The following is a 24,185-nucleotide window of genomic DNA, read 5'->3' on the forward strand; positions in this document are numbered from 1 at the left end:
TACAGAGGAGATTTACCAGGATGTTGCACTGGAGAGGGTACAGAGGAGATTTACCAGGATGTCGCCTGGAGAGGGTACAGAGGAGATTTACCAGGATGTTGCACTAGTAAGGGTACAGAGGAGATTTACCAGGATGTTGCACTGGAGAGGGTACAGAGGAGATTTACCAGGATGTTGCACTAGTAAGGGTACAGAGGAGATTTACCAGGATGTTGCACTAGAGAGGGTACAGAGGAGATTTACCAGGATGTTGCACTAGAGAGGGTACAGATGAGATTTACCAGGATGTTGCACTGGAGAGGGTACAGAGGAGATTTACCAGGATGTTGCCTGGAGAGGGTACAGAGGAGATTTACCAGGATGTTGCACTGGCGAGGGTGCAGAGGAGATTTACCAGGATGTTGCCTGGAGAGGGTACAGAGTAGATTTACCAGGATGTTACACTAGAGAGGGTACAGAGGAGATTTACCAGGATGTTGCACTGGAGAGGGTGCAGAGGAGATTTACCAGGATGTTGCACTAGAGAGGGTGCAGAGGAGATTTACCAGGATGTTGCACTGGAGAGGGTACAGAGGAGATTTACCAGGATGTTGCCTGGAGAGGGTACAGAGGAGATTTACCAGGATGTTGTACTGGAGAGGGTACAGAGGAGATTTATCAGGATGTTGCACTAGAGAGGGTACAGAGGTTTACCAGGATGTTGCACTAGAGAGGGTACAGAGGAGATTTACCAGGATGTTGCACTGGAGAGGGTACAGAGGAGATTTACCAGGATGTTGCACTGGAGTGTGTACAGAGGAGATTTACCAGGATGTTGCACTGGAGAGGGTGCAGAGGAGATTTACCAGGATGTTGCACTAGAGAGGGTACAGAGGAGATTTACCAGGATGTTGCACTAGAGAGGGTACAGAGGAGATTTACCAGGATGTTGCACTAGAGAGGGTACAGAGGAGATTTACCAGGATGTTGCACTAGAGAGGGTACAGAGGAGATTTACCAGGATGTTGCACTAGAGAGGGTACAGAGGAGATTTACCAGGATGTTGCACTAGAGAGGGTACGGAGGAGATTTACCAGGATGTTGCACTAGAGAGGGTACAGATGAGATTTACCAGGATGTTGCACTGGAGAGGGTACAGAGGAGATTTACCAGGATGTTGCCTGGAGAGGGTACAGAGGAGATTTACCAGGATGTTGCCTGGAGAGGGTACAGAGGAGATTTACCAGGATGTTGCACTAGAGAGGGTACAGAGGAGATTTACCAGGATGTTGCCTGGAGAGGGTACAGAGGAGATTTACCAGGATGTTGCCTGGAGAGGGTACAGAGGAGATTTACCAGGATGTTGCACTGGAGAGGGTACAGAGGAGATTTACCAGGATGTTGCACTGGCGAGGGTGCAGAGGAGATTTACCAGGATGTTGCACTGGAGAGGGTACAGAGGAGATTTACCAGGATGTTGCACTGGAGTGTGTACAGAGGAGATTTACCAGGATGTTGCACTGGAGAGGGTACAGATGAGATTTACCAGGATGTTGCACTGGAGAGGGTACAGAGGAGATTTACCAGGATGTTGCCTGGAGAGGGTACAGAGGAGATTTACCAGGATGTTGCCTGGAGAGGGTACAGAGGAGATTTACCAGGATGTTGCACTGGAGAGGGTGCAGAGGAGATTTACCAGGATGTTGCACTAGAGAGGGTGCAGAGGAGATTTACCAGGATGTTGCACTAGAGAGGGTGCAGAGGAGATTTACCAGGATGTTGCACTAGAGAGGGTACGGAGGAGATTTACCAGGATGTTGCACTAGAGAGGGTACAGATGAGATTTACCAGGATGTTGCACTGGAGAGGGTACAGAGGAGATTTACCAGGATGTTGCCTGGAGAGGGTACAGAGGAGATTTATCAGGATGTTGCACTAGAGAGGGTACAGAGGAGATTTACCAGGATGTTGCACTAGAGAGGGTACAGAGGAGATTTACCAGGATGTTGCCTGGAGAGGGTACAGAGGAGATTTACCAGGATGTTGCCTGGAGAGGGTACAGAGGAGATTTACCAGGATGTTGCACTGGAGTGTGTACAGAGGAGATTTACCAGGATGTTGCACTGGAGAGGGTGCAGAGGAGATTTACCAGGATGTTGCACTAGAGAGGGTGCAGAGGAGATTTACCAGGATGTTGCACTGGAGAGGGTACAGAGGAGATTTACCAGGATGTTGCACTGGAGAGGGTACAGAGGAGATTTACCAGGATGTTGCACTGGAGAGGGTACAGAGGAGATTTACCAGGATGTTGCACTGGAGAGGGTACAGAGGAGATTTACCAGGATGTTGCACTAGAAAGGGTACAGAGGAGATTTACCAGGATGTTGCACTGGAGAGGGTACAGAGGAGATTTACCAGGATGTTGCACTAGAGAGGGTACAGAGGAGATTTACCAGGATGTTACACTAGAAAGGGTACAGAGGAGATTTACCAGGATGTTGCACTGGAGAGGGTACAGAGGAGATTTACCAGGATGTTGCACTAGAGAGGGTACAGAGGAGATTTACCAGGATGTTGCACTAGAGAGGGTACAGAGGAGATTTACCAGGATGTTGCACTAGAGAGGGTACAGAGGAGATTTACCAGGATGTTGCACTGGAGAGGGTACAGAGGAGATTTACCAGGATGTTGCCTGGAGAGGGTACAGAGGAGATTTACCAGGATGTTGCCTGGAGAGGGTACAGAGGAGATTTACCAGGATGTTGCACTGGCGAGGGTGCAGAGGAGATTTACCAGGATGTTGCACTGGAGAGGGTACAGAGGAGATTTACCAGGATGTTGCACTGGAGTGTGTACAGAGGAGATTTACCAGGATGTTGCACTGGAGAGGGTGCAGAGGAGATTTACCAGGATGTTGCACTAGAGAGGGTGCAGAGGAGATTTACCAGGATGTTGCACTGGAGAGGGTACAGAGGAGATTTACCAGGATGTTGCACTGGAGAGGGTACAGAGGAGATTTACCAGGATGTTGCACTGGAGAGGGTACAGAGGAGATTTACCTGGATGTTGCACTAGAGTGGGTACAGAGGAGATTTACCAGGATGTTGCACTGGAGAGGGTACAGAGGAGATTTACCAGGATGTTGCACTAGAGAGGGTACAGAGGAGATTTACCAGGATGTTGCCTGGAGAGGGTACAGAGGAGATTTACCAGGATGTTGCACTGGAGAGTGTACAGAGGAGATTTACCAGGATGTTGCACTAGAGAGGGTACAGAGGAGATTTACCAGGATGTTGCACCAGAGAGGGTACAGAGGAGATTTACCAGGATGTTACACTAGAGAGGGTACAGAGGAGATTTACCAGGATGTTGCACTAGAGAGGTTGCAGAGGAGATTTACCAGGATGTTGCCTGGACTGGAGAATTGTAGCGATGAGGAAAGATGGGATAGGCTGGGGTTGTTTGCTTTGGAACGGAGGAGGCTGAGGGGAGACCTGATTGAGGTGTATAAAATGATGAGGGGCCTGGATCGAGTGGATAGGACGGACCTGTTTCCCTTGGCAGAGGGGTCAGCAACCAGGGGGCGTGGATTGACAGTAATTGGGGGGGTGGTTTAGAGGGAAATGTCTTCACCCAGAGGGGGGTGGGGGTCTGGGGCAGGGTCTGGGATGGAACTCACGGCCTGAAAGGGCGGTCGAGGCAGAAACCCTCACCACAGCAGGCAGTGCACCTTGAAGTGCCGTATGCTACAGGGCGAGGGAGCGAGAGCGGGAAAGTGGGATTAGGCCGGGATGGCTCTCGGTCGGCCGGCGCCAGGCGGACACGATGGGTCCGAAGTGGCCTCCTCCCGCCCGGTCACCTTGTGCCATTCTGTGCGGCTCGGCGCCAAGCGGTTGTAACACAATAACTCTCCGGTGGGGCGGCTCGCGGGTCCTCGGTGCTGCCTGAAGTACAATTTGTTGTTGTTGTTGTCGGTCAAACGGGATTAGCAAGGGCCGCGGGGAGCGGGCGATTGGCCGAGAGCCGGCACGGGCTCCAGGGGTCGAGTGGCCTCCTTCTGTGCCGCAACCCCTCTTCCACTCTGGGGTCAAAGGTCGGGCGGTGCGGCCAAGGCTACGGGCCAGAGTTCACGGGGTGGGGGCGGGGGTCTCGCACCCACCCCCGGGGTCGTTCGTTGACCTGGCCTGACCCCGCCGCGAGATGTTAAAGGGCGGAGGCGAGCGGTGTGGCTTGACCGCCTTGTCAAGGGTCGGCCCAGGGTTCAGAGTTGAAGCCCCCTGCTGCCCACTTCCAGCCCCTCCTGCCTCCCATTGGTTGACTGCGCCGGCCACTGCCACAGACCCGGGCTGTGATTGGCCGGCCGCGCCGTCAATCATAGAGAACCGCCCGCCCCCCGCCCCGCGCACTGCCTTTGTGACGTCGGGCGGCCCGCTGATTGGCCCCAGCCGCGAAGACGAGAAAGGGCAGAGGGCGCCTTCCGAGTGCCATTGGACGCCAGAGCTGCCCGTCAATGGCGTGGCGGCCGCCCATTGGTGGGGAGGCGTCTCCCGCCGACGTCACAAGGGGCAGCGCGCTCAGGGTGGGGTGGGCTGCCATTGGACGGCGCGGCTGTCAATCAGAGCTGCCGAGCGCAGCCCGCCCTGCCCTTTCGCGGGAGGGGGGGGGCCGCAGACGTCACAAAGGGCAGCGCGTTGAGGTCACAATCGGCGCGCCCGTCCATTGGAGGAGGCGGCTGTCGGTCAGCGGAGGCGGGCGGCTGCCATTGGTCGGGGGTAGGGGCGGGGCCGAAGATGCCGCTCAACCTGCAGGCGCTGCGCAACGTGCCGCTGCTGCTCTACATCTTGGCCGCCAAGACGCTGCTGCTGTGCCTGGCCTTCGCCGGGGCGAAGCTGTACCAGAGCCGCAGGCTGCGGCTGGCCGAGGAGGACAAGGCCCGGCGGGCGGCGGCGGCGGCGGCCTCCGAAGCCAAAAAGGAGCGCTAGTCTCGGTGAGTGCAGGCGGCGGCCAATCAGCGGCGCGGCTGGGCTGAGCGACCCGGGCGCGGGCCAATCAGCGGCGCGGCTGGGCTGAGCCACCCGGGCGCGGGCCAATCAGCGGCGCGGCTGGGCTGAGCCACCCGGGCGCGGGCCAATCAGCGGCGGCTAGCTGCCTCCCCCCCCCCCCCCACGTGGGAGAGCGACGCGTCACACACAAATGTCTCCCACGTGGGGGCGGGAAAGAGCGCCCGCTGATTGACAGCGCGTCTCCGCCAATGGCAGGCGGAGCAAGACAATGGGTTGCCGGACGGACGGGCGAGCCGGCCAATGGGGAGGGCGGTGATCGCAGAGTGGCTGAGCCCGCAGCGCCGCCTCCTGAGACACTGGAGCCCCGCCCCCCCCCAACTGTCCATCAGTCACAGCAGGTCATCGTCATCATTGGATCAACAGCAGTAATTCATTCATACAGCAGTGAAAGCAGTCTATCAGTAGATCAATAATTGGAATAATTAGATCAATAGAATTAATTCATACAGCAATAAAAGCAGTAATTATCAATAGATCAATAATTGTAATAATTAGATCAATAATAGAATTAATACATCAATAAAAGCAGTAATTATCAATAGATCAATAATTGTAATAATTAGATCAATAGAATTAATTAATACATCAATAAAAGCAGTAATTATCAATAGATCAATAATTGTAATAATTAGATCAATAATAGAATTAATAAATCAATAAAAGCAGTAATTATCAATAGATCAATAATTGTAATAATTGGATCAATAGAATTAATTAATACATCAATAAAAGCAGTAATTATCAGTAGATCAATAATTGTAATAATTAGATCAATAGCAGTAATTAATAAATCAATAAAAGCAGTAATTATTAATAGATCAATAATTGTAATAATTAGATCAATAATAGAATTAATTAATACATCAATAAAAGCAGTCATTATTAATAGATCAATAATTGTAATAATTAGATCAATAGCAGTAATTAATACATCAATAAAAACAGTAATTATTAATAGATCAATAATTGTAATAATTGGATCAATAGAATTAATTAATACATCAATAAAAGCAGTAATTATCAATAGATCAATAATTGTAATAATTAGATCAATAGCAGTAATTAATAAATCAATAAAAGCAGTAATTATTAATAGATCAATAATTGTAATAATTAGATCAATAATAGAATTAATTAATACATCAATAAAAGCAGTCATTATTAATAGATCAATAATTGTAATAATTAGATCAATAGCAGTAATTAATACATCAATAAAAACAGTAATTATTAATAGATCAATAATAGAATTAATTAATACATCAATAAAAGCAGTAATTATCAATAGATCAATAATTGTAATAATTAGATCAATAGCAGTAATTAATAAATCAATAAAAGCAGTAATTATTAATAGATCAATAATTGTAATAATTAGATCAATAATAGAATTAATACATCAATAAAAGCAGTAATTATCAATAGATCAATAATTGTAATAATTGGATCAATAGAATTAATTAATACATCAATAAAAGCAGTAATTATCAATAGATCAATAATTGTAATAATTAGATCAATAGCAGTAATTAATACATCAATAAAAGCAGTAATTATCAATAGATCAATAATTGTAATAATTAGATCAATAATAGAATTAATTAATACATCAATAAAAGCAGTAATTATCAATAGATCAATAATTGTAATAATTAGATCAATAGCAGTAATTAATACATCAATAAAAACAGTAATTATCAATAGATCAATAATTGTAATAATTAGATCAATAGCAGTAATTCATTCATACATCAATAAAAGCAGTAATTATCAATAGATCAATAATTGTAATAATTGGATCAATAGCAGTAATTAATACATCAATAAAAGCAGTAATTATCAATAGATCAATAATTGTAATAATTGGATCAATAGCAGTAATTAATACATCAATAAAAGCAGTAATTATCAATAGATCAATAATTGTAATAATTAGATCAATAGCAGTAATTCATTCATACATCAATAAAAGCAGTAATTATCAATAGATCAATAATTGTAATAATTAGATCAATAGCAGTAATTAAATCAATAAAAGCAGTAATTATTAATAGATCAATAATTGTAATAATTAGATCAATAATAGAATTAATTAATACATCAATAAAAGCAGTAATTATCAATAGATCAATAATTGTAATAATTAGATCAATAGCAGTAATTAATAAATCAATAAAAGCAGTAATTATTAATAGATCAATAATTGTAATAATTAGATCAATAATAGAATTAATACATCAATAAAAGCAGTAATTATCAATAGATCAATAATTGTAATAATTGGATCAATAGAATTAATTAATACATCAATAAAAGCAGTAATTATCAATAGATCAATAATTGTAATAATTAGATCAATAGCAGTAATTAATACATCAATAAAAGCAGTAATTATCAATAGATCAATAATTGTAATAATTAGATCAATAATAGAATTAATTAATACATCAATAAAAGCAGTAATTATCAATAGATCAATAATTGTAATAATTAGATCAATAGCAGTAATTAATACATCAATAAAAACAGTAATTATCAATAGATCAATAATTGTAATAATTAGATCAATAGCAGTAATTCATTCATACATCAATAAAAGCAGTAATTATCAATAGATCAATAATTGTAATAATTGGATCAATAGCAGTAATTAATACATCAATAAAAGCAGTAATTATCAATAGATCAATAATTGTAATAATTGGATCAATAGCAGTAATTAATACATCAATAAAAGCAGTAATTATCAATAGATCAATAATTGTAATAATTAGATCAATAGCAGTAATTCATTCATACATCAATAAAAGCAGTAATTATCAATAGATCAATAATTGTAATAATTAGATCAATAGCAGTAATTAAATCAATAAAAGCAGTAATTATTAATAGATCAATAATTGTAATAATTAGATCAATAATAGAATTAATTAATACATCAATAAAAGCAGTAATTATCAATAGATCAATAATTGTAATAATTAGATCAATAGCAGTAATTAATAAATCAATAAAAGCAGTAATTATTAATAGATCAATAATTGTAATAATTAGATCAATAATAGAATTAATTAATACATCAATAAAAGCAGTAATTATCAATAGATCAATAATTGTAATAATTGGATCAATAGAATTAATTAATACATCAATAAAAGCAGTAATTATCAATAGATCAATAATTGTAATAATTAGATCAATAGCAGTAATTAATACATCAATAAAAGCAGTAATTATCAATAGATCAATAATTGTAATAATTAGATCAATAATAGAATTAATTAATACATCAATAAAAGCAGTAATTATCAATAGATCAATAATTGTAATAATTAGATCAATAGCAGTAATTAATACATCAATAAAAACAGTAATTATCAATAGATCAATAATTGTAATAATTAGTTCAATAGCAGTAATTCATTCATACATCAATAAAAGCAGTAATTATCAATAGATCAATAATTGTAATAATTGGATCAATAGCAGTAATTAATACATCAATAAAAGCAGTAATTATTAATAGATCAATAATTGTAATAATTAGATCAATAATAGAATTAATTAATACATCAATAAAAGCAGTAATTATTAGATCAATAAAAGTAATTATTAATAGATTAATAATTGAATCAATGATAGTAATTAATAGATCAACAAAAGCAGTCATTATTAATAGATCAATAATAGTAATAATTAGATCAATAATAGAATTAATTAATACATCAATAATAGTGGGAGTTAATTAATACATCAATAAAAGCAATAATTATTAATAGAACAATAATAGTAATAATTAGATCAATAATAGCAGTAATTAATTAATACATCAATAAAAGCAGTAATTATTAATAGATCAATAATAGTAATTGGATCAATAATAGTAATAATTAGATCAATAAAAGTAGTAATTATTAATAGATCAATAATAGTAATAATTGGATCAATAATAGCAGTAATTAATAGATCAATAAAAACAGTAATTATCAATAGATCAATAATTGTAATAATTAGATCAATAGCAGTAATTAATTAATCAATAAAAGCAGTAATTATCAATAGATCAATAATTGTAATAATTAGATCAATAATAGAATTAATTAATACATCAATAAAAGCAGTAATTATCAATAGATCAATAATTGTAATAATTAGATCAATAGCAGTAATTAATTAATCAATAAAAGCAGTAATTATCAATAGATCAATAATTGTAATAATTAGATCAATAATAGAATTAATTAATACATCAATAAAAGCAGTAATTATCAATAGATCAATAATTGTAATAATTAGATCAATAGCAGTAATTAATACATCAATAAAAGCAGTAATTATCAATAGATCAATAATTGTAATAATTAGATCAATAGCAGTAATTAATAAATCAATAAAAGCAGTAATTATTAATAGATCAATAATTGTAATAATTAGATCAATAATAGAATTAATTAATACATCAATAAAAGCAGTAATTATCAATAGATCAATAATTGTAATAATTAGATCAATAGCAGTAATTAATAAATCAATAAAAGCAGTAATTATAAATAGATCAATAATTGTAATAATTAGATCAATAATAGAATTAATTAATAAATCAATAAAAGCAGTAATTATTAATAGATCAATAATTGTAATAATTAGATCAATAATAGAATTAATTAATACATCAATAAAAGCAGTAATTATTAATAGATCAATAATTGTAATAATTAGATCAATAATAGAATTAATTAATCAATAAAAGCAGTAATTATTAATAGATCAATAATTGTAATAATTAGATCAATAATAGAATTAATTAATACATCAATAAAAGCAGTAATTATCAATAGATCAATAATTGTAATAATTGGATCAATAGAATTAATTAATACATCAATAAAAGCAGTAATTATCAATAGATCAATAATTGTAATAATTAGATCAATAGCAGTAATTAAATCAATAAAAGCAGTAATTATTAATAGATCAATAATTGTAATAATTAGATCAATAATAGTGGGAGTTAATTAATACATCAATAAAAGCAATAATTATTAATAGAACAATAATAGTAATAATTAGATCAATAATAGCAGTAATTAATTAATACATCAATAAAAGCAGTAATTATTAATAGATCAATAATAGTAATTGGATCAATAATAGTAATAATTAGATCAATAAAAGTAGTAATTATCAATAGATCAATAATTGTAATAATTAGATCAATAGCAGTAATTAATACATCAATAAAAACAGTAATTATCAATAGATCAATAATTGTAATAATTAGATCAATAGCAGTAATTAAATCAATAAAAGCAGTAATTATTAATAGATCAATAATAGTAATAATTAGATCAATAATAGAATTAATTAATACATCAATAATAGTGGGAGTTAATTAATACATCAATAAAAGCAATAATTATTAATAGAACAATAATAGTAATAATTAGATCAATAATAGCAGTAATTAATTAATACATCAATAAAAGCAGTAATTATTAATAGATCAATAATAGTAATTGGATCAATAATAGTAATAATTAGATCAATAAAAGTAGTAATTATTAATAGATCAATAATAGTAATAATTGGATCAATAATAGCAGTAATTAATAGATCAATAAAAACAGTAATTATATCATAGGCAGTCCCTTGCTTCCACGCCAAAAAAGGACAAGTTGACTGGTGTAACAATGAAGGACCTGATAGTCCGGATCCTGAAGGGTGGAGGATGCCTGTGTGTGGATTGTTTAACATGGGGTGGCCACGTTAAACCAGCCACCACACGGGCTCGACAGACCGAGGTCTTGGTCCAGTGGCAAGGGTGAACCAGGACCACTGGAGACCTTAAAAGTAATTATTAATAGATCAATAATAGCGGTAATTATTAATAGATCGATAATAGTCTCGGACTGAGGACTCGTGTTGGAGTGGAACAAGTCTTCCTCGGTTTCGAGGGACTGCTGATGACGAGGTCTAACAAGGCAAGGGAAAACACATTAAATGGTCAGACTTTGAGAAGTCGAGAGGGACCTTGGAGTGCAGGTCCACCGATCCCTGAAGATAGGCAGCCAGGTGGATAAGTATAAAGCAGGGCAGTCTTGCTCCAGTTATACAGGGTATTGGTGAGACCACACCTGGAGTACTGCGTGCAGTTTTGCTCTCCGTATTTACAAAAGGATATACTTGCTTTAGAGGCAGTTCAGAGAAGGTTCACTCGGTAATGATTAATAGAGCAGTAATTAATAGATTGGTAATAGCAGTAATTATTAATCAATTCATAGCAGTAATGATTAATAGAGCAGTAATTAATAGATTGGTAATAGCAGTACTGAGGGGCAGTACTGAGGGAGTGTTGCACTGTCGGAGGGGCAGTACTGAGGGAGTGTTGCACTGTCGGAGGGGCAGTACTGAGGGAGTGCCGTACTGTCGGAGGGGCAGTACTGAGGGAGTGCCGCACTGTCGGAGGGGCAGTACTGAGGGAGTGCCGCACTGTCGGAGGGGCAGTACTGAGGGAGTGCCGCACTGTCGGAGGGGCAGTACTGAGGGAGTGCCGCACTGTCGGAGGGGCAGTACTGAGGGAGTGCCGTACTGTCGGAGGGGCAGTACTGAGGGAGTGCTGCACTGTCGGAGGGGCAGTACTGAGGGAGTGCCGCACTGTCGGAGGGGCAGTACTGAGGGAGTGCCGCACTGTCGGAGGGGCAGTACTGAGGGAGTGCCGTACTGTTGGAGGGGCAGTACTGAGGGAGTGCTGCACTGTCGGAGGGGCAGTACTGAGGGAGCGCCGTACTGTCGGAGGGGCAGTACTGAGGGAGTGCCGCACTGTCGGAGGGGCAGTACTGAGGGAGTGTCGTACTGTCGGAGGGGCAGTACTGAGGGAGTGCCGTACTGTCGGAGGGGCAGTACTGAGGGAGCCCCGCACTGTCGGAGGGACAGTACTGAGGGAGTGTTGCACTGTCGGAGGGGCAGTACTGAGGGAGTGCCGTACTGTCGGAGGGGCAGTACTGAGGGAGTGCCGCACTGTCGGAGGGGCAGTACTGAGGGAGTGCCGCACTGTCGGAGGGGCAGTACTGAGGGAGTGTTGCACTGTCGGAGGGGCAGTACTGAGGGAGTGCCGCACTGTCGGAGGGGCAGTATGGGGAGCACCGCACTGTCGGAGGGATAATGCCGTCCGGATGAACCCGAGGGAGCCTCTAACCACCCGCTGCGTCCTTGTCCCGTTGCAGGGGCAGCCCGGCCATGATCCTGATCCACGTGTCGCAGGGCGCGGCGCTGGTGTGGAGCGCGGAGGAGGCCCGCCAGCTGCGGGAGCGCCACGGCCTGTGCGGGACGCCCGTGGGCGGGCTGGCCCGCCAGCCCCGGCAGAACGGGCGCCTGGGCCTGCCGCTGCGGCTGTTGCCCGAGGAGGCCCGCCTGGCGGCGGAGAGCGGCAGCGGGGTGCTGGTGCGGGGCCGGGCGGGGGCCGAGGCGAGGGCCGAGGAGGAGGAGCGGGAGCACCGCGAGCGGGCGCAACGCAGTCACCAGGAGCAACGCCGCCTGGCCCTGCAGGAGAAGAGGAGCAGCCTGCAGGGGCTGGCCGAGAGGATCAGGCAGGGGCGGGCCAACAAGCGGAAGAGGATCAGCGGAGAGACGGGTGAGGGGGCTGGGGGGGGGGCTGGGGGATCGGAGCCAAGCGCAGACGTTTACCGCGCGGCAGGAGGCCGCCGCGAGCCGTCCCGCTCCAATCCCACTTTCCCCGCTCGCGCTCCCTCGCCCCGTAGCAGACGGCACTTCAAGGTGCACTGCCTGCTGGGGCGAGGGTTTCTGCCTCGAGCGCCCTTTCAGGCCGTGAGTTCCGTCCCACACCCTGCCCCTGCCCCAGAGCCCCCCATTCGCCTCACTTCCGCCTCGATCTCTCATCGAAACAGAGAAAATAGTCGCAGGAGCAGGCCATTGGGCCCTTGGAGCCCGCCCCGCCATTGGGCCCTTGGAGCCTGCCCCGCCATTGGGCCCTTGGAGCCCGCCCCGCCATTGGGCCCTTGGAGCCTGCCCCGCCATTGGGCCCTTGGAGCCTGCCCCGCCATTGGGCCCTTGGAGCCTGCCCCGCCATTGGGCCCTTGGAGCCCGCCCCGCCATTGGGCCCTTGGAGCCCCCCCCCCCGCCATTGGGCCCTTGGAGCCCGCCCCGCCATTGGGCCCTTGGAGCCCGCCCCGCCATTGGGCCCTTGGAGCCCGCCCCGCCATTGGGCCCTTGGAGCCTGCCCCGCCATTGGGCCCTTCGAGCCCCCCCGCCATTGGGCCCTTGGAGCCTGCCCCGCCATTGGGCCCTTGGAGCCTGCCCCGCCGTTGGGCCCTTGGAGCCCGCCCCGCCGTTGGGCCCTTGGAGCCTGCCCCGCCGTTGGGCCCTTGGAGCCTGCCCCGCCGTTGGGCCCTTGGAGCCTGCCCCGCCGTTGGGCCCTTGGAGCCCGCCCCGCCATTGGGCCCTTGGAGCCTGCCCCGCCATTGGGCCCTTGGAGCCTGCCCCACCATTCAATATGATCATGACTGATCATTCCCTCAGTACCCCACTCCTGCCTTCTCTCCACACCCCCTGATCCCTTGAGCCGTAAGGGCCACATCTATCTCCCTTTTGAATATATCCAACGAACTGGCCCCCAACAACTTTCTGTGGTAGAGAATTCCACAGGTTCACCACTCTCTGGGTGAAGAAGTTTCTCCTCATCTCGGTCCTAAATGGCTTACCCCTTATCCTTAGACTGTGTCCCCTGGTTCTGGACTTCCCCAACATCGGGAACATTCTTCCCGCATCTAACCTGTCCAATCCCGTCAGAATTTTACATGTTTCTATGAGATCCCCCTCTCATTCTTCTAAATTCCAGTGAATATAAGCCCAGTCGATCCAGTCTTTCTTCATATGTCAGTCCTGCCATCCCGGGAATCAGTCTGGTGAACCTTCGCTGCACTCCCTCAATAGCAAGAATGTCCTTCCTCAGATTAGGAGACCAAAACTGAACATAATATTCCAGGTGAGGCCTCACCAAGGCCCTGTACAACTGCAGTAAGACCTCCCTGCTCCTATACTCAAATCCTCTCGCTATGAAGGCCAACATGCCATTTGCCTCCTTCACCGCCTGCTGTACCTGCATGGCCAACCTTCAATGACTGATGTATCATGACACCCAGGTCTCGTTGCACCTCCCCTTTGCCTAATCTGTCACCATTCAGATAATATTCTGCCTACCTGTTTTTGCCCCCAAAGTGGATAACCTCACATTTATCCACATTATACTGCATCTGCCATGCATTTGCCCACTCACCTAACCTGTCCAAGTCACCCTGCAGCCTCTTAGCATCCTCCTCACAGCTCACACCGCCACCCAGCTTAGTGTCATCTGCAAACTTGGAGATATTACACTCAATTCCTTCGTCTAAATCATTAATGGAAGGGTATGGGGTATTGGTGAGGCCACACCTGGAGTACTGCGTGCAGTTTTGCTCTCCGTATTTACGAAAGGATAGACTTTGCTTTGGAGGCAGTTCAGAGAAGGTTCACTCGGTTGATTCCGGGGATGAGGGGGTTGACTTATGAGGAAAGGTTGAGGAGGTTGGGCCTCTACTCATTGGAATTCAGAAGAATGAGAGGTGATCTTATCGAAACGTATCAGATTATGAGGGGGGCTCGACAAGGTGGATGCAGAGAGGATGTTCCCACTGATGGGGGAGACTGGAACTAGGGGGCATGGTCTTAGAATAAGGGGCTGCCCATTTAAAACTGAGATGAGGAGGAATTTCTTCTCTCAGAGGGTTGTAAATCTGTGGAATTCTCTGCCTCAGAGAGCTGTGGAAGCCGGGACATTGAATATATTTAAGACAGAGATAGACAGTTCCTTAACCGATAAGGGGGCGGGCAGGGAAGTGGAGCTGGGTCCATGATCGGATCAGCCATGATGGTATTAAATGGCGGAGCAGGCTCGAGGGGCCGAATGGCCCACTCCTGCTCCTATTTCTTATGTTCTTGTGAGATGGTGGAGTTGAGGGACATGGGCAGAGGATGGGGTTGAAGTTGGGATCGAAGATGTGAGCCGTTGCCCTCTAACCCAATCTGTTCCCCCCTCTCCTCTCCTGTCCCCAGGCGAGCTGGGGCCCGAGGCCGGTGAGGACGATCGCTCGGCCCCCCTGAAGGAGCTGGAAGAGTTGGAGCGAAGTTTCACCTTCCCCCCGGAGAGCTGCCTGGTGCAGATACACACCGTCCGCCTGGGGCCCCGCAACCTGGAGGTGTTGGATTGGCGCTCGGCCTCCGAGGACTGGCCGCACCCCGGGGACCCCAGGCACGCCCTCCGCTACTCCGTCTTCAAGGACCTCCGGGCCCAGGGCTACCACCTGACCAGCGCTGGAAAGTTCGGGGGAGACTTCCTCGTCTATCCGGGTACGTAATCGCGTCCGTTTAGGGGTGGCCTGGTTCAGTGCGGGGGTCTCCGCCAACCGCTTCGCTCGGGGAGTCCGTTCGGCGAGCTATTCGACTCGGCGGGGCTTCGCGGCTGTTTCCAATTCTTTCCTATCTCCTTCCCTCCTAGCTGCTGATCATAACAGGAACTCTCCCCAGGTGCCCGGGCCAATATTTATCCCAGTTACTGCCCCTTTGGGGCAGTCGCAGAGTCCCCCGACCGCCGTTTGTAGACTCAACAATTCCAGTGCTCCCCTAGACAGCCCACCCTTTTTCACCGTCCGTCTACTGGAGCTCGTCCACAACTGGGCTGCCCCCGCCCCCCATGTCCTAACGCGGACTGAGTCCCGCTCACCCATCACCCCCTGTGCTCACTGTCCCCGTGTCCTAACTCACACCCAGTCCCACTCACCCATCACCCCCTGTGCTCACTGACCTGTGTCCTAACCCATACCCAGTCCCACTCACCCATCACCCCCTGTGCTCGCTGACCCCGTGTCCTAACTCACACCCAGTCCCACTCACCCATCACCCCCTGTGCTCACTGCCCCGTGTCCTAACTCACACCCAGTCCCACTCACCCATCACCCCCTGTGCTCGCTGACCGACATTGGCTCCCGGTTAAGCAGCACCTCGATTTCACAATTCTCATCCGTGCTTACAAATACCGCCATGGCCCCTCGCCCCCTCCCTATCTCTGTAACCTCCTCCAGCCCCTACAATTCTCATCCTCCTGTTCAAATCCCTCCCTCGCCCCCCTCCCTATCTCTGTAACCTCCTCCAGCCCCTACAATTCTCATCCTCCTGTTCAAATCCCTCCCTCGCCCCCTCCCTATCTCTGTAACCTCCTCCAGCCCCTACAATTCTCATCCTCCTGTTCAAATCCCTCCCTCGCCCTCCCCTCCCTATCTCTGTAACCTCCTCCAGCCCCTACAATTCTCATCCTCCTGTTCAAATCCCTCCCTCGCCCCCCTCCCTATCTCTGCAACCTCCTCCAGCCCCTACAATTCTCATCCTCCTGTTCAAATCCCTCCCTCGCCCTCTCCCTATCTCTCTAACCTCCTCCAGCCCCTACAATTCTCATCCTCCTGTTCAAATCCCTCCCTCGCCTCCCTCCCTATCTCTGTAACCTCCTCCAGCCCTGACAATTCTCATCCTTCTGTTCAAATCCCTCCCTCGCCCCCCCCTCCCTATCTCTGTAACCTCCTCCAGCCCCTACAATTCTCCTCCTCCTGTTCAAATCCATCCCTCGCCCCCTCCCTATCTCTGTAACCTCCTCCAGCCCCTACAATTCTCATCCTCCTGTTCAAATCCCTCCCTCGCCCCCTCCCTATCTCTGTAACCTCCTCCAGCCACAATTCTCATCCTCCTGTTCAAATCCCTCCCTCGCCCCCTTCCTATCTCTGTAACCTCCTCCAGCCCCGACAATTCTCATCCTCCTGTTCAAATACCTCCCTCGCCCCCCTCCCTATCTCTGTAACCTCCTCCAGCCCCTACAATTCTCATCCTCCTGTTCAAATCCCTCCCTCGCCCTTCTCCCTCTCTCTGTAACCTCCTCCAGCCCCTACAATTCTCATCCTCCTGTTCAAATCCCTCCCTCGCCCCCCCTCCCTATCTCTGTAACCTCCTCCAGCCACTACAATTCTCATCCTCCTGTTCAAATCCCTCCCTCCTGTTCAAATCCCTCCCTCGCCCCCCCTCCCTATCTCTGTAACCTCCTCCAGCCACTACAATTCTCATCCTCCTGTTCAAATCCCTCCCTCCTGTTCAAATCCCTCCCTCGCCCTTCTCCCTCTCTCTGTAACCTCCTCCAGCCCCTACAATTCTCATCCTCCTGTTCAAATCCCTCCCTCGCCCCCCCTCCCTATCTCTGTAACCTCCTCCAGCCCCAACAATTCTCATCCTCCTGTTCAAATCCTTCCCTCGCCCCCCCCCTATCTCTGTAACCTCCTCCAGCCCCTACAATTCTCCTCCTCCTGTTCAAATCCCTCCCTCGCCCCCCTCACTATCTCTGTAACCCCCCCCGAGATGTCTGCACTCCTCTAATTCTGCCTTCTTGACCATCCCTGATTATAATCGCTCCACCATCGGTGGCCGTGCCTTCTGTTGCCTGGGCCCCAAGCTCTGGAACTCCCTCCCTAAACCTCTCTACCTCTCTCTCCTCCTTCAAGACGCTCCTTAAAACCGAACTCTTCGACTAAGGCTTTGGTCACCTGCGCTAATTTCTCCTTGTGTGTCTCTGTGTCAAATATATCGGTTTTGTTGTAACCCTGCTGGGATGTTTTACTATGTTAAAAACAATATTTAAATACCAGTTATTAAAGGCGCTATATAAATCGGTCATAGCAGTAATTATTAGGTCAAAAAGACATAGACAGGCTCAGTGAGTGGGCAAAAATTTGGCCGATGAAGTATAATGTGGGAAAGTGTGAGGTCATGCACTTTGGCAGAAAAAAAATCAAAGAGCAAGTTATTATTTAAATGGAGAAAGATTACAAAGTGCCGCAGTACAGCGGGACCTGGGGGTTACTTGTACATGAAACACAAAAGGTTAGTATGCAGGTACAGCAAGTGATCAGGACGGGCCAATGGTATCTTGGCCTTTATTGCAAAGGGGATGGAGTATAAAAGCAGGGAAGTCTTGCTCCAGTTATACAGGGTATTGGTGAGGCCACACCTGGAGTACTGCGTGCAGTTTTGCTCTCCGTATTTACGAAAGGATATACTTTGCTTTGGAGGCAGTTCAGAGAAGGTTCACTCGGTTGATTCCGGAGATGAGGGGGTTGACTTATGAGGAAAGGTTGAGCAGGTTGGGCCTCTACTCATTGGAGTTCAGAAGAATGAGAGGTGATCTTATCGAAACGTATCAGATTATGAGGGGGCTTGACAAGGTGGATGCAGAGAGGATGTTCCCACTGATGGGGGAGACTAGAACTAGGGGGCATGGTCTTAGAATAAGGGGCCGCCCATTTAAAACTGAGATGAGGAGGAATTTCTTCTCTCAGAGGGTTGTAAATCTGTGGAACTCGCTGCCTCAGAGAGCTGTGGAAGCCGGGACATTGAATATATTTAAGACAGAGATAGACAGTTTCTTAACCGATAAGGGGGCGGGCAGGGAAGTGGAGCTGGGTCCATGATCGGATCAGCCACGATCGTATTAAATGGCGGAGCAGGCTCGAGGGGCCGAATGGCCCACTCCTGGCCCCGATTTCTTTTGTGATGGGCGGCTGACGTCCCCCTACACTCTCTCGCTATTAAACGCTTTGTTTCGTACCCCCTCCCCCCCGGACAGGAGACCCCATGCGATACCACGCCCACTATATTGCCATCTGCGTTCCATACAAGACTGACCTGCCCCTGCAGGACACCGTGACTGCTGGCCGACTGGGTTCGAATGTCAAGAAGACCGTATTGCTCTGTTCGGTGACGGAGGCCGAGAGGATTGTTTACACGTCACTGCGCTGGAGCGGCATCCAGTGATTGGTTCATCAGCAACGCCATCCAATCAAATAAAATATATCGCTTTCAATCAATCGCTTCCCGCTCGCTCTCTCTTCCGGGTATGTTTGTGCAAGAGCTCCCCACACCCAGGGTTAGATACAGAGTAAAGCTCCCTCTACACTGTCCCATCAAACACTCCCAGGGCAGGTACAGGGGGTTAGATACAGAGTAAAGCTCCCTCTGCACTGTCCCATCAAACACTCCCGGGGCAGGTACAGGGGGATAGATACAGAGTAAAGCTCCCTCTACACTGTCCCATCAAACACTCCCAGGGCAGGTACAGGGGGTTAGATACAGAGTAAAGCTCTCTCTACACTGTCCCATCAAACACTCCCAGGGCAGGTACAGGGGGTTAGATACAGAGTAAAGCTCCCTCTACACTGTCCCATCAAACACTCCCAGGGCAGGTACAGGGGGTTAGATACAGAGTAAAGCTCCCTCTACACTGTCCCATCAAACACTCCCAGGGCAGGTACAGGGGGTTAGATACAGAGTAAAGCTCCCTCTACACTGTCCCATCAAACACTCCCAGGGCAGGTACAGGGGGTTAGATACAGAGTAAAGCTCCCTCTACACTGTCCCATCAAACACTCCCAGGGCAGGTACAGGGGGTTAGATGCAGAGTAAAGCTCCCTCTACACTGTCCCATCAAACACTCCCAGGGCAGGTACAGGGGGTTAGATACAGAGTAAAGCTCTCTCTACACTGTCCCATCAAACACTCCCAGGGCAGGTACAGCACGGGGTTAGATACAGAGTAAAGCTCCCTCTACACTGTCCCATCAATCACTCCGTGGCAGGTACAGGAGGTTAGATACAGAGTAAAGCTCCGTCTACACTGTCCCATCAAACACTGTTGGAGGGGCAGTACTGAGGGAGTGCCGCACTGTACTGTCGGAGGGGCAGTACTGACGGAGTGCCGCACTGTCGGAGGGGCAGTACTGAGGGAGCGCCGTACTGTCAGAGGGGCAGTACTGAGGGAGCCCTGCACTGTCGGAGGGGCAGTACTGAGGGAGTGCCGCACTGTCGGAGGGGCAGTACTGAGGGAGTGCCGCACTGTCGGAGGGGCAGTACTGAGGGAGTGCCGTACTGTCGGAGGGGCAGTACTGAGGGAGTGTCGCACTGTCGGAGGGGCAGTACTGAGGGAGTGCCGCACTGTCGGAGGGGCAGTACTGAGGGAGTGCCGTACTGTCGGAGGGGCAGTACTGAGGGAGTGCCGCACTGTCGGAGGGGCAGTACTGAGGGAGTGCCGCACTGTCGGAGGGGCAGTACTGAGGGAGTGCCGCACTGTCGGAGGGGCAGTACTGAGGGAGTGCCGCACTGTCGGAGGGGCAGTACTGAGGGAGTGCCGTACTGTCGGAGGGGCAGTACTGAGGGAGTGCCGCACTGTCGGAGGGGCAGTACTGAGGGAGTGCCGCACTGTCGGAGGGGCAGAGCTGAGGGAGTGCCGCACTGTCGGAGGGGCAGTACTGAGGGAGTGCCGCACTGTCGGAGGGGCAGTACTGAGGGAGTGCCGCACTGTCGGAGGGGCAGTACTGAGGGAGTGCCGCACTGTCGGAGGGGCAGTACTGAGGGAGTGCCGTACTGTCGGAGGGGCAGTACTGAGGGAGTGCCGTACTGTCGGAGGGGCAGTACTGAGGGAGTGCCGCACTGTCGGAGGGGCAGTACTGAGGGAGTGCCGTACTGTCGGAGGGGCAGTACTGAGGGAGTGCCGCACTGTCGGAGGGGCCGTACTGAGGGAGTGCCGTACTGTCGGAGGGGCAGTACTGAGGGAGTGCCGTACTGTACTGTCGGAGGGGCAGTACTGAGGGAGTGCCGTACTGTGCTGTCGGAGGGGCAGTACTGAGGGAGTGCCGCACTGTACTGTCGGAGGGGCAGTACTGAGGGAGTGCCGTACTGTGCTGTCGGAGGGGCAGTACTGAGGGAGTGCCGTACTGCGCTGTCGGAGGGGCAGTACTGAGGGAGTGCCGTACTGCGCTGTCGGAAGGGCAGTACTGAGGGAGTACCGTACTGCGCTGTCGGAGGGGCAGTACTGAGGGAGTGCCGTACTGTCGGAGGGGCAGTACTGAGGGAGTGCCGTACTGTCGGAGGGGCAGTACTGAGGGAGTGCCGTACTGTCGGAGGGGCAGTACTGAGGGAGTGCCGTACTGTACTGTCGGAGGGGCAGTACTGAGGGAGTGCCGTACTGCACTGTCGGAGGGGCAGTACTGAGGGAGTGCCGTACTGTGCTGTCGGAGGGGCAGTACTGAGGGAGTGCCGTACTGCGCTGTCGGAGGGGCAGTACTGAGGGAGTGCCGTACTGCACTGTCGGAGGGGCAGTACTGAGGGAGTGCCGTACTGTCGGAGGGGCAGTACTGAGGGAGTGCCGTACTGCACTGTCGGAGGGGCAGTACTGAGGGAGTGCCGTACTGTTGGAGGGGCAGTACTGAGGGAGTGCCGTACTGTACTGTCGGAGGGGCAGTACTGAGGGAGTGCCGTACTGTACTGTCGGAGGGGCAGTACTGAGGGAGTGCCGTACTGCACTGTCGGAGGGGCAGTACTGAGGGAGTGCCATACTGCTGTTACTGAGACGTTAAACCGAGGCCCCGTCTGCCCTCTCAGGTGGACGTAAAAGATCCCATGGCCAATAAGAGTAGGGGCAATTCTCCCCTGGACCCCATATTCAGCCCCGAACCAACACCACGAAAAGAAAAACAGATTATCTGGGTCATTATCACATGGCTGTTTGTGGGAGCTTGCTGTGCGCAAATTGGCCGTCGTGATTCCCACAATACAACAGTGACCACACTCCAAAAGAAAAGGACTTCATCGGCTGTAAAGCGCAGTCGGACATCGTGAGATTGTTAACGGTGGTGTATATAAATTCCGCCACTTAGCCCCACACTGTGTTGGGGAGAGAGACAGAGAGAGAAATATTTTTGCAAATAATGATGACATTTTATTATACAGGAGAAGTTTTCACATTGGCGTTTGGAACGGTTCTTGCTGCGTGTGAGAGAGCGCGCGAGTCAGTCTCGACAACATCGAGCCAAACCTCCCCCACCCCGCACTCCCGCCCCGATTTCTCTGAACCAACTCGGCCCATCCCCCCAATACAGGTCGGCACTCCTCGGGCGGGTGCATTGACATTGCCCCCGGCGTTACCCCCGTGCCTAGTCTCAGCCTAGCCCCCACCCGCCATTGGTCCTTCGGCGCCGACCGGCAATTCGACCACAGGAGCCCTCGCCCGACGGCTGCACGCACCTCCTCCCGGCGGGGGTGGCTGGAGACGGAGACCAGGGGCCTCTGGAGGGGGCCCTGGCTGGTTCTCCTCGCCTCCTCCCTGACCCAGGACGGAGACTGGAGCCCCCTTCCTGAAAATGAAGCCCTCCCCGAGTCAACCAGGCAAGCACCCCCTCCCCTTCAGTCTGTTCCCCAGGTACTGGTTCGTTGCTCAAGTGGAGGCTTCGGGCCGAGACGGTTTGAGAAGAGGCTTTGGGCCTTGTTCGATCAAGTCGAGGCTTTGGGCCTAGTTGGTTCGAGTAGAGGCTTTGGGCCTAGTTGGTTCGAGTAGAGGCTTTGGGCCTGGTCCCCAGCGGCTCGCCCCCCCCCCCCCCCCCGCCCTCTCAGACGCTGATGGTCCTGAAGACGTCAAAGCCAGAGTGGGCGGTGCTGACCATCACCCCAGGGCATTGTGGGTGCCAGTGCAGCTCCTTGATGTCCTGTTGGCCCTGGTGGATGAAGAGGAGCTGGGGCGGGAGTTGGGACAGGGCATCGTCCTCCTCCTCCTGCTGCTGCTGCCCCTCGGCCTCCAGCTCCTGGTCCCGCTCCACCGCCAGGTCCCACTGGGTGACCTGGTCGTCCGCGCCCGCCGCCGCCAGCACGCTGCCCTCCGACGGGTGCCACTCCACCGAGGTCACGGGGCCGGAGTGCTGCTTGAACTTGGCCACGCTCGAGCCGGCCTGCGGGGGCGGTAAAGAGAGAGAACGTCAGTCGCTGAGCGGGAAAAACACACACCATTCTGTTCCCCTCCCCACCGCCATCCAAAGGACTGCTTCCCCCAACGCCGGCCACCGGGCTATTCGGCAAAGTGGGGCGTCGCCGATCGCACACCTTCACCAGTAGGAGGCAATGGGTTGCGACCAGGAGCTGCAAGTCAGGCTCATTTTCATCCTCCATACCCCCTCTCCAATAACCCAGCGGCACTGAGGCTAATTACATTTCTACAACCCCCACACAAAGCCAAAGGGAAAGGAAGCCATTCAGCCCCTCGAGCCTGTTACACAGGAACAGGACCATTTAGGCAAATAATTTCTCCTTTCTTTCCCCCGACCCTGCCGACTCACTTTTTTCCCACCGCACCGCTGGGAACCCGGTGAAATATTATCTGTTTGCCGGGACGCTCCTGTGCCGTTTTTCCCCTCGCCCACCCTCCCCACTGACTCACTTTTGCCCCCTTTCTCGGTCCAAGAAACGCGAGAAACAAAGGAGAAAAAAACCAGTTGTTTGCCGGTGGCCGCCCGCCCTTTTACCCGGAAGAGGCGCAGGTCCCAGATTTTGAGGATTCCATCGTCTCCCCCGGAGACCAGGAAGGGCTCCCGTCGGTTCCAGCTGATGACGTTGACGTCCGAGTCGTGGGCACCTGCGGCCGTCAGCATGGAGGCTTTTCCCGGGCTGGCTCGGGAGTCCCAGATCCGGATAGAGGCGTCGGCAGAGCAGGAGGCAAATACCTGGGGGGGGGGGAGAGAGAGGGAGGGAGGGGGGGGAGAGAGAGGGAGGGAGGGGGGGGAGAGAGAGGGAGGGAGGGGGGGGAGAGAGAGGGAGGGAGGGGAGGGGGGGGGAGAGAGAGGGAGGGAGGGGGGGGGGGAGAGAGAGGGAGGGAGGGGGGGGAGAGAGAGGGAGGGAGGTGGGGGAGAGAGAGGGAGGGAGGGGGGGGAGAGAGAGGGAGGGAGGGGGGGGAGAGAGAGGGAGGGAGGGGGGGGAGAGAGAGGGAGGGAGGGGGGGGAGGAGAGGGAGGGAGGGGGGGGAGAGAGAGGGAGGGAGGGGGGGAGAGAGAGAGGGAGGGAGGGGGGGAGAGAGAGGGAGGGAGGGGGGGGAGAGAGAGGGAGGGAGGGGGGGAGAGAGAGGGAGGGAGGGGGGGGAGAGAGAGGGAGGGAGGGGGGGAGAGAGAGGGATAGAGGGGGGGGAGAGAGAGGGAGGGAGGGGGGGGAGAGAGAGGGAGGGAGGGGGGGGGAGAGGGAGGGAG

At 49.3% G+C, this 24,185-nt stretch overlaps 2 protein-coding genes across 2 annotated transcripts; one reads left to right on the plus strand and one right to left on the minus strand.

Moving 5' to 3' along the window:
• Positions 1-4,877: 4,877 nt before the first annotated feature.
• Positions 4,878-18,994, plus strand: LOC139247165 (tRNA-splicing endonuclease subunit Sen34-like). Its single transcript, XM_070871554.1, has 4 exons — positions 4,878-4,966; positions 12,266-12,672; positions 15,150-15,443; positions 18,754-18,994. The coding sequence occupies exons 2-4, from the start codon at positions 12,279-12,281 to the stop codon at positions 18,939-18,941; spliced, it is 876 nt and encodes a 291-aa protein (XP_070727655.1). The 5' UTR covers positions 4,878-4,966; positions 12,266-12,278; the 3' UTR covers positions 18,942-18,994.
• A 2,882-nt stretch (positions 18,995-21,876) lies between these two features.
• Positions 21,877-23,670, minus strand: LOC139247166 (glutamate-rich WD repeat-containing protein 1-like; the record flags this gene model as incomplete). The annotated part of the gene is made up of 2 exons (XM_070871555.1): positions 21,877-22,902; positions 23,473-23,670. Coding segments are annotated over 2 exons (534 nt in total), but the record flags the coding sequence as incomplete, so codon positions are not given.
• Between the last annotated feature and the right edge of the window lie 515 nt (positions 23,671-24,185).

This window comes from Pristiophorus japonicus, unplaced genomic scaffold, assembly GCF_044704955.1.
Source record: "Pristiophorus japonicus isolate sPriJap1 unplaced genomic scaffold, sPriJap1.hap1 HAP1_SCAFFOLD_2603, whole genome shotgun sequence".
NCBI classification, from domain to species: Eukaryota; Metazoa; Chordata; class Chondrichthyes; family Pristiophoridae; genus Pristiophorus; species Pristiophorus japonicus.

What these genes read in the sequence shown, in the direction of transcription:
- LOC139247165 (XM_070871554.1), top strand. Translation starts at nt 12,279, where the DNA reads ATGATCCTGATCCACGTGTCGCAGGGCGCGGCGCTGGTGTGGAGCGCG. An exon ending in GAGGATCAGCGGAGAGACGG is followed by an intron (nt 12,673 to 15,149) that starts GTGAGGGGGCTG and finishes TCCTGTCCCCAG; the next exon opens with GCGAGCTGGGGCCCGAGGCC. An exon ending in AGACTTCCTCGTCTATCCGG is followed by an intron (nt 15,444 to 18,753) that starts GTACGTAATCGC and finishes CCCCCCGGACAG; the next exon opens with GAGACCCCATGCGATACCAC.